This window comes from Propithecus coquereli, unplaced genomic scaffold (genome assembly GCF_000956105.1).
Source record: "Propithecus coquereli isolate 6110/MARCELLA unplaced genomic scaffold, Pcoq_1.0 Scaffold238, whole genome shotgun sequence".
Classification (NCBI taxonomy): domain Eukaryota; kingdom Metazoa; phylum Chordata; class Mammalia; order Primates; family Indriidae; genus Propithecus; species Propithecus coquereli.
The window spans coordinates 1,041,980-1,052,119 of record NW_012147930.1 but is presented as its reverse complement, the minus strand read 5'-3'; the positions used below and the strand labels follow the sequence as shown (position 1 = coordinate 1,052,119).

Here is a 10,140-nt window from a genome sequence, read left to right as displayed (position 1 = left end):
TAAGCCCTTTCTTGGCAAGCCTCCGCCCCGTGGGCGTTACCTTCCGCATCCAGAACGAAGCTGGAGGACACGCCATCCGTGTCGCTCACGGACACAGAGTAAGTCCCCAGATCTTCCTTATCTGGGTTCTTAAAGTACAGCTTCGAGCTGGAAAGCAAGACGGGCAGGTGAACGTCAGCCACCTCTGTGTGCGGGAGTTCCTGGGCGTTCCCCACACGCAACTCGCCAGCCCGACTCACTGGTCCCCGGCGGTTTCCACGCGGAACCTCCCCTCATCCGCAATCTCCTCGTAGGATTTGCACCACGTGAACTGAGAGGCGTCCGTCATCTCCTGGCAGTCGAAGGCCAGGTAGATGTTGCCTTCATCGTCGACGCCGGCGCTGATTTCCTTGGTGCCTGCGCAGCAAGAGCGTGGCGTGAGCGTCGGAGGAACGGGAGTTCTCAGAGCTCTGCTCTTGGAGAGAGGGCGTGCCCGGCGGAGAGCTCGGTTTACGTGGAATCATCGGTCTCGTTTAACGCCCACCCAGGGCTGCCCCGGAGAATCGCGGAAGAGGAAGCAGATGGATGCTAGAGCTGCTTGGTTGTTTTGTTGTTGCTATTTTTTTTTAATTTACCATATTTCTGCCCACTTCCTTTTCTGCATTTGATACCACGGTAGAGAACTTCTGGGGCTGCCTGGCCAGGTCCCTGGGATCCCTGCTCTCCCTGAGATATCCTTCCCTGACCCTGCCGAGCAGGCCCTGACAGCCGCGTGGCAGCCGTGTGGCAGCCGTGTGGCAGGGGTGTAGTAAACACCTGGCCCAACGCGAGTCAGAATCTGTCCCTTAGAAGTTAGGGATTGGGGGAGACAGTCCAGTCTCCACTGGAGAGTGGACCGGAGCCTTGGATAAGGGATTACATTAAGGCAGATTCACGTCTTTCTGGACAGACCGGATCAGTTCCTGCTGACTAATGGAGTGGTTCGGTTCCTGCAAGCAGGCGGCTGCCCCCACCCCCATGTTGGTCCCTTTCGCGGGCGCCCGCCCCTCTGCCGTGCCCTGCCCAGCGCCAGGCCCTCGCTAGAAGCCCAGCAGATGCCCTGCTGCTTGGGCCCACCAGCCTGCAGAACCATGGGCCAAACAAACTTGTCTTTATACACTGTCCAGCCTCAGGTGTTCTGTTGGAGCATCACAAAGAGCCCACGTATCCCACGAGCCTGCCCCCCACCTCCAGAGCACCCCCTCGCAAGGCTGCCCCGAGGGGGTTTATTCACCGGAGCCAAGAAAATCACCAGCCGCTGACCCACGTCCTTTTAAAAATACAACAAGACGTCCATGCGTCCATCCATAAGCACGCACCTATCAACACACATGCAGTACACGCAAACTCCCCCCAAATCATTGCAGCTCCATGACGTTCGCTGCTTTGAGCGGCTGAAAGGTAAAGTCCCACCTGGCCTGGCCTCTACGAGCACCGGCTCCGACATGTCCGACGGCCTCCCCACGCCGCTGGCGTTCACCGCACGGACCCTGAAGACGTAGGTCTTGCCGTTCTTCAGGTCGCAGGCCTGGAAACGAGGAAACGCTGTTCGTGTGGTCACACGGCAGGGACGACTCTGTGATTTTTCATACTGTCTTACGAATGCACCCTCTGTTTTAACATAACTCATGTTTTCAGTTGGAAAAACTAGACAGTAAACCAGAGAAGGAGGGAGAAGGGTTCGCAGCCGTGCACGACCTCGCTTTGCAGGAATTAGCAGATTTCCTACAATTTCGCTATAACCTCCTTTGTTCTTTTTCCTCTGAATTTCTTTCTCTTTCGTTTTTTTCCTTTTTCTGAATGTTTTAAAGCAGAATTAAAATCATATCGACTAGTTTATAATCTCGGGTTCATATTTAACATAATTCTCTAGGACTCAATATTTTAAATGTGATATTAAACTGTGCAAAATGAACATTTGGACACATCAAAATTAGACCAATCACTTCTTATACATACGTAGATTATCCATATTATAATCTGCATTGATAACCATAAATATACACTAACTAAATTTCTAATTGATTTATTTCAACGGATTCTTAGAAGCTGATTCGTTCGCTCAAAAGAAACTGTTTCATATTGTCTGATCGTTTTCCAGAGACGGTTGCCCCCTTTCCGCCTCTCTCCGAGTGGGCCATCTGCCTGGCTCGGACATGGCCTGGCTTTGAGTAAGGATGCAGCTTGCAGCCCTGGCTAACCACACCTCAGGGCGGGAACGAAAAGAGGGAACCTCTGGATTAAGGCAGCCAGTACATTAACCGGGATGTGTGAACCCTGGTCTGGAAACAGCCGTTGCAGCTGACCGGGGCGAAAAACAGGAATATTCAGAGAAAAAGAAGATGGAGCAATTCACACATCATGATTTTGTCAAATGTGTCAAAACCGTGCGCATGTGTGTGTACGCGTGTGTACGTGTGTGTCCGTGTGCATGTGTGTCTGTGTGTACGTGTCCACGTGCATGTGTCTGTGTGTGTACGTATGTGTATCTGTGTGCATGTGTCTGTGTGTACGTGTGTGTGCATGTGTGCATGTGTGCGTATGTGTGTACATGTCAGTGTGTACGTGTGTGTGCATGTGTGTGTCTGCGTGTGTACGTGTGTGTGGTTTATCAAATGGACTTCTAGCAGCAATCGCATAAGTACGTTAAACGTGGGGTCGGACTGGAAGGACGGATGAAATGTCGCATTGACCTCGCTGTGGAAAGCAGGTGCAGACACGATCCGGGAGCAGGGCAGCTAGCGGCCGTCACCGCGACACGGAAGACGCGCAGGCCGTCTGCACAGCACAGCTCTGCGCGGACAGGGGGAAGGCATCGCTGCTCGGGCCCCTCCCCCCGTCTGCTGGGACCTACGAACCCGCGAGGTGAGAGGCGCCCCCGGTGCGGGTCGGGCCAAGTTACCACATTTGGACAGGTTGGCCCCGGGGTCTGTGCCGTTTGCCGTGAAGATCAAAGACACTTGCACACAAAGTCAGCGAGTGCGTCACCTTTAAATAACGGTTCGCGGTTGCCGTCTGGTTCGCGGTGAGCCACTCTCCGGCATCCACTTCCTTAAAATCCACGAAGTATCCGGAAACAGGGCTGCTGCCGGAATACACCGGGGCCTTCCACAGCAGGACCAGGGAGGAGTCCCTGACCTCGCAGAACGTCAGGTCGTAGGCGGGACCTGGGGGTCAGACGCGCCCCGAGCCGCCGCGTGAGCTCGCCGCGCTCGCCTGCCACCCGAACTCAAGCACCGGGGACCACTGTGCCCTTGGCAGGTGCCGCCCCCAGGAGCATCACTGCGCCCTCCTGTCACATTCACCCTCTCTCCACGAGTGCTCACGAGGAGAGCGCCGTGCCCGGCCTGGGGGGCCCAGCTCCATGTTGCCGCGGCCTCCTCCCTCGGGCATCCGGGAGACCGCAGGCATACTCAGGATAGTTGCCAAGGCCATGCTGCTCTCTTGGGACCAGCAGATACCACCACGCGGGACAGGAGGCACTCGGGTCACCACCCACGGGGCTAGAACCCTGTCGGTCACGGTGACCCCTCGGGGAGCCCGGCCACCCGGCCAGCCGGGCCGCTTCGACTCTGCTCTCTGCAAATACCCCAGGCAGCTCTGGAAGTGTGTGGTGCTGGTGGCCTGGGCCCAGGTGACACCGGGCGGGAGAGGGGACAGGTGCCCCTCCCCACCCCCGTCCTAATCATATTGCACTGCAGCCATTTCCTGTCAAACCCTCAAAAACACTCTGGAAACTTCAGTGGCTTTTTCTCCCACTGGTTTTTCTAAGTGGCAAGAATTAATTTCATTAAAACAAGCAAGGAAGGAAGGGAGAGAGGGAGGAAGGGAGGGTAAAAGGGAATATAATCAGGCCACAAAGTTGAAAAACACTCTGAACTTTGAGCTTTTCCAGCTTTGACTTTTAGGTTTTTCTTTTGCAAAGAACGAGCACATTCTCCATTGCACCCTAGTTCCCGACAGGTTGGAGACAAGAGCCAGAAATCGATGCCTGGCACTTGAGAATTTGTGAAAATAGTTAAAAAACGCAAGTCCTAAATAAACGCAGATTTGCAACAATGGTGCGTTTTAGAACTGGAGGCCCCGAGATGCCCCGGTGTTTGCAGCAGGAGGCGACCTGGGCTAACAGTCATGTGAGAACCGACGCCACGCTCCCTCACGCCGGCCCCCCCCCCCACACCTCCCCCCCCACACGCCACACTCCGCTGGGAGAAAAGGCGCGTCACACGGCGCGGGGGGGCGCGGCTCCCCCTCCCCCCCCTCCCACACCTCCCCCCCCCGGGTCCCCCGCCACACCCCACACCACAACACCCGCTGTGGCCCCCCACAGCCCACACAACACACACAGGAGAGGCCCCACACACAACACCCCCGCGCCCCGCACACCCCACACCACAAAAACGACAAAACACAGGTCGCGGGAAAACACACGCACCCCAGAAGACGCCGCAGAACACACGCCACACACACCCCCACAGCCACACAAAACCCCCCCCCGCCACACACCCCCGTGTCGGAGGGAAGCATCTCACCGGGCTCGGGCATGGTCCAGGCCTCACACTTGAAGTGCTCGCTGGGGTCCGACGGCTCCCCAATGCCGGCCAGGTTGGCGGCGGCGATTTTGAATTCATAGAGCGAGCCTTCCGTCAACCCCTCCACCTGTTAGGATTTTGTTTAAATTAATACGTGAAATAAAAGCTGCGTTACAGGGCACTGGGGCAAAGGCATGTTTAAGACCGACTCGTAATATGAAACGTGAGCAGAGGTGGAGGCTTCTCAGCAAAGGACACTAAGGGTTTGGACCAGCCGCGGTCGGGTGCTAAAGCTGTCGGGCTTTCCCTTGTTCATGCCCTGATCTTGCCTCCAGGGAGGGAAACCGAGGCCCACAGAGTCTGCCCTGGCAAAGGACAGAGACCCCAGAGGCAGGCTCAGGCCATGCCCCAGCCCCGAGCGGGCCCCTGGCCCCAGGACGTGGGGCAGGAGCCGGTCCCCGCTCCACACTTGCAGCCGTGAGGTCTGTGGGTCCCGGTGTCTAGGGTCCGGCCACCCCAGAGGCACGGACTAAGCATCGGACCCACTCCGTTACCGGGCTTGCAGCGTCTTCATTGCTTCTTGGGGAAAAGAATGGCTCCTGACATCTTTCTGGTTCCAAACTCTAGGGCCTCACGATGCTATAACTTGTTTCTGTGCCAAATGCTCTACTCTCATCAAACTCCGGAACGCTGAGTGAGGGACACCCCAAGATGCAAAAGTCACCCAGGAGAAAATGAACAAACGCAACCAACCGTGAAGATGGTGTCTTTGAGGGGCGAAGGGTTGACCTCGTGCCAGTTTGCGTGGTGGACTTCGCGCTTGTCTATGTAGTAGCCCAGGATGGCTGCGCCGCCGCTGAACTTGGGCACCTTCCAGCCCAGCGTCATGGAGTGGCCGTCGCAGTTCAGAAGCGTGATCCCGTAAGGGTGGGATGGCACGGCTGCGAGCGAGCACAGCGGGGCGTTACGGGGGCCCCCGCGGGGCGGCCTGAGCATGCGCACACTCCACGCTTTCCTCGCTGCGCTGTAACTGTCGGATTTTACATCTTCCTTTAAAGGGGGTGAGTTAAAAAAAACTCACTCCTACATATTTCGTGCTATCTCTAAATACATCCACCAATCATTCAACAATAGGAGGGAAGCAAATTATTTAAATCTGGTCCGAACATTCGACAGAACAGACCCCTCCCTGCTCCCTGAAGGAGGACTATGAGGACTTCTCCTCCACAGCCAACAACACTTGTGCCTCCACGGCTGGACACGACAGATGTGACTTACTCTGGTAACTTTTAGTGTCCTGCACAATTATGGAAACTTCAGATGAGTATGAATTCACGTCTCCCTGTTTTAGCACCAAATTTGGAAATGGACCGTCTTTTCCTAACAGGTGGAGAAAGGAGGTGTCTGCTCCTCCCCAGCTCTGAGCAACCTCGATGTGGTTGCCCCTGATTACCCGAGATACAGGTGGCTGGGATAAGCGATTTGTATTGTAGACTAAAAAGGCAGACGATTGCTTTCATTTAGTAGGCATGACTTAAAAACGCAAATGGGAATGTTTGAAAACCTCCCCTGGAAAAAAACTGAGAGGAGATTTTGGAACAATAATCTTATAGCAAAAGAGATTTTGCTTTCGTAACTACCTAGGAATGATCCGATTTGACATTCCTTGGAAATCCCAATAACAGTGTCACTAGAGGAAAAATTTTAATTTCTTAAAATGTTCGTGAATTTAGTTGGCGATGAAAAATAATTAAAGAGCAAAACATTTTTTCTCAGAAGTGGGAAGATTCGAGATGTGACATTTGTGTTTCAAAATGTTGCTGAATGTGTTTACGCCTTAAACAGGAAATGACTAGAGAAACAATTGCAAAACCCAGAGCATTGCAGAGCAACTGTGCTCTGAACCGTCACCGAGATTTAGGACCTGCATTGTCTCATTTGATCAATAAAAATTTAAACATCACTATTTATGAACAAAGCCACAAAGTTACATAAACACATGAAATTCTCTGAAATGATTAAAGTTCCTTGAACTAAAAATAGCTAAAAGGCCACTGATGTTGTTCTATTTTAGCATGTATTTTGAAAAGACAAATCCCTACCCTATAGCATGTATTTTAATGCGAGTACAGGCATTTGGAAGTAAATGTGCCCTATAATAATGCTTTCTATTTTTTTTTTTTTTTTTGAGACAGAGTCTTACTGTGTTGCCCGGGCTAGAGTGCCATGGCGTCAGCCTAGCTCACAGCAACCTCAAACTCCTGGGCTCAAGCAATCCTACTGCCTCAGCCTCCTGAGTAGCTGGGACTACAGACATACGCCACCATGCCCGGCTAATTTTTTCTATATATTTTTAGTTGTCCGATTAATTTCTTTCTATTTTTAGTAGAGACGGGGTCTCGCTCTTGCTCAGGCTGGTCTCGAACTCCTGAGCTCAAACAATCCGCCCACCTCGGCCTCCCAGAGTGCTAGGATTACAGGCGTGAGCCACCACGCCCGGCCAATGCTTTCTACTTTTAATTTGCATTTTATCAGCGTGTTCTCGTTTCTCCCTCTCATACCGGCATTTCCAAGACAAGTAGCCAATTAACGAGAGGTTTAATCGCGTGCTCTCTGTTCAGTAATCTGCGTCACTGTTTCCCTGTGCTGATATGCAAACGGCATCATAAATGTTCATTCACGCAGACGTTACAGTGTGCGGGGGAAGGGAAACCGGTGCAGATTCGCCGCGAGTGACTTACTGAGCGCAGCCTGGACCCGGATGGCGTCGGACTCCTGGGAGTTCTCGCTGGTGCCCACGGCGTTGACGGCCTTCACACGGAAGATGTACTGCTCGCCGGTGGTCAAGCCGTGCGCCACGAACCTGAGAGAAGCTCCAATCAGGCTCTGAACTACAGGGCTGCAGAAATCATCCTGAACACGCCGTAACAGTTTTGCACTTGGACTACCACGAAGTGCACTTATTGAGTGCCTCGTGTATACATAACATAGACCCTTCGTTTTCAGTGTGAGTTAATTTGTTCAACATGTAAGGTAAAGAGGTAACGTCAGACCTCCCCATCCTACCAGGGGCTGACGACACTTAGCGTCTAAGGCATTTATCCTGTGACTCTGCCTTCATTTCTGCATTTCCTGGGTCTTGCCTGGATCAAAGGGCTATTATGTAACAGTATCCAATTCCTTATCTAAAAGAACTGGGGTATGTAAAAATTAAAGAAAAGTAATCACGCTGTAGTGGTTAAAGGCTAAGACTTTGAAGTCGGCTAGACTAGGCAGGAATCCTGGCTTTGGCACTTAACAGATTTTACGTCCTTAATAAGTTCCTTGATTAAGGGACTTAAGCCCTGTAAGACTTTGTTCTCCCGTCGCTAAAGCATGGATAATATTAATATCACCCCCTCACGGCGCTGCTGCAAGCCTGAGACAGGAAACTCTATGTAAAAATCTTAGCATCGTTGCCTTGTGCATGGTGGGGACTCAGCAAATGTAAGCGATAATTATTTATCCTATATAACCAGCAAACATTTATGAACCATTTACAAAATCCTTCTACTGGAATAATATCTGAAGGTTCTTATTCTGATCAATCTTTCCGTGTTTGCGGTGGGGTGTGAGGAACATCTATTTCTCCCCTCAACGACATCTCTTCTTTCCTAGCCACAGCTTTTCACTACGTATTTTTTTTAAGATTTTAAAAGGAAAAACGAATGCACCATAGCTGATAACCCATCCACAGGGTGACCCTGACAGCCGCCAACATTTTCCTAAGAAGCGTATAGAGTGCAAAGCCCGATAATCTCATACGATCTCTGCGTGCTCGGTCAGCAGCGGGAGCAAATCAATCCCAAAATAGAGACGCCACTTCCCGCTGCAAAGGCGGCCAGCCTCTGCCCCGCGCTGCCCCGCCACGAGAGGGGCGTGGTCTCCGGTGGGGCCACAGCCAGGGGCTGGGAATGGGGTTCAAACAGAGCAAGTTTAAAAGTTTGAAAAATCGATACAGAAAAATAAAATGACTTTCCCGTCATAGTTGCTGTTTTTAACGCTCCTATTCAAAGAAAAGTCCTAACTGCTAATTATATCAGGGAAGAAAACCCGGGTTCTGGAAGTTCCTCTTTGACCCATAAGTAAATCATGTCAGCCAAGAAGAGCTAAGGGCGTAACCAGCACAGCCAAGTGTTCAGAACTTTAACTCTGTACGTGGGAACTGACTCATCACACGGAAACTCGGTGACGCGCTGTTCTGGGAGCTGCGTGGTTCCCGTCTGGTTTTGCTTCTCCTACTGTATTTCAGCGCCACGATGTCGCAGCCGCGGGAGGGGACGTCGGGCACCTGTTGTATTTGATGGGCTTGTGGTTGCAGGGCTCCCAGAGGTTGGTCCCGGCCACGCAGAAGTCCACGTAGTAGCCCAGCAGGTCCTCCGCGTGCTTGGGCTTGTCCCACTGCACCACAACCGACGTCCTGGTGTTGCGGGAAGCGAGGACGCGGCCGGGGGCCGAGGGAACGGCTGTGCGGAGGAGAGAGAACAGTTGGAGAAACGGGACAAGAGTTCTGTGAGCTGCTCCGGAGACTTGGAGCCCTGCCCCCGCTGGGAACGGACGGCAAACCGGGTCGGGCTTTGGCGGAAACGTGGATGAGGGATCGAGTGGCAGGGAGATGAGCCTCCCGCCTCTTCCCGAGCTCCCCGACTCCTCAAGGAAAAGAAGGAAGTCACGAAATCTCCTGCCCCTTCCCCAGAGCTGCTACCAAAGACCTTCTGGTGGCAAAAATGATTAGCCTACCTGGGTGATGACTATTTTTGGGGACGTAAGAAAATGAGGCATATTTTTATCCGATCCATCAGATACAAATCGGATCTGTAAGAGGACTCAAAATTAAATCAGGATTTGAACATCTGATCTTCTTGCCTCATGCCAGGCCCCCCACGGGTGGCAGACGGGGGTCCCGGCAGCCCTCAGGGACACGGCGTCCTCAGAGCCAGCCGCCTGGCCACACACCCCAGTGTTTGCCAACTAGTGTCGCTTTCTGTGGGCGCCACTGAGTGAGAAGAGGCTGGGCCCCGCTGAGAGACCCTGGTCTCGCCCAGGTGTGGCCCGATTAAACCAGAACGAGGCAGACACCCGAGGACAGGCTGGAGGTAGCGGCCTGAGTACCTCGTCTGTTTTGATGTCCAGCTTTTTTATTAATATAAAGCATTCAGGGGAGAGGAGAGAGGTTCCCGTTACTCAGAATCGGAACTCCAGACGACTAAAACGTTTCGATCACGAAGGCTCCCAGGGATTTCAAGAAAGCCTCCTGTTAGTCGCTACAACGCCTAAATTGGATCACAAATCAGAAGTTCTACAGTTTGTATTTTATGTCTTTCAAGAGGGATCTTCCAGCCAGATGGGCAAGAAACTAGTGCGTCTAGGACTGTAAGGTTTTAGAGCAACCATTGCCGAAGCACATTTTAACTCACTTATCTGCAGGTTTCTTGAAAGATGATGGAGCTTTGTTGGGAACCAACCAAAACAGGGCAGAGAGCCTTTATCTCTCGTAACGTGAATTTTAACTCATACCTAACATTAATGTCTTTTTTTTTTTTTTTTTTTT

At 52.3% G+C, this 10,140-nt stretch overlaps 1 protein-coding gene across 1 annotated transcript in view; it reads right to left on the bottom strand.

Annotated features, from left to right (window-relative positions):
* Window positions 1-10,140, bottom strand: part of MYOM2 (myomesin 2) — a 68,449-nt gene that overhangs the window by 31,084 nt on the left and 27,225 nt on the right. The window contains exons 15-22 of the mRNA XM_012645867.1: window positions 8,881-9,055; window positions 7,292-7,413; window positions 5,304-5,491; window positions 4,551-4,677; window positions 3,007-3,185; window positions 1,432-1,546; window positions 240-396; window positions 41-147 (exon numbers count right to left, since the gene is read on the bottom strand). Of these exons, the coding sequence (XP_012501321.1) occupies window positions 41-147; window positions 240-396; window positions 1,432-1,546; window positions 3,007-3,185; window positions 4,551-4,677; window positions 5,304-5,491; window positions 7,292-7,413; window positions 8,881-9,055 (1,170 nt within the window). The remainder of the gene's footprint in view (window positions 1-40; window positions 148-239; window positions 397-1,431; window positions 1,547-3,006; window positions 3,186-4,550; window positions 4,678-5,303; window positions 5,492-7,291; window positions 7,414-8,880; window positions 9,056-10,140) is intronic.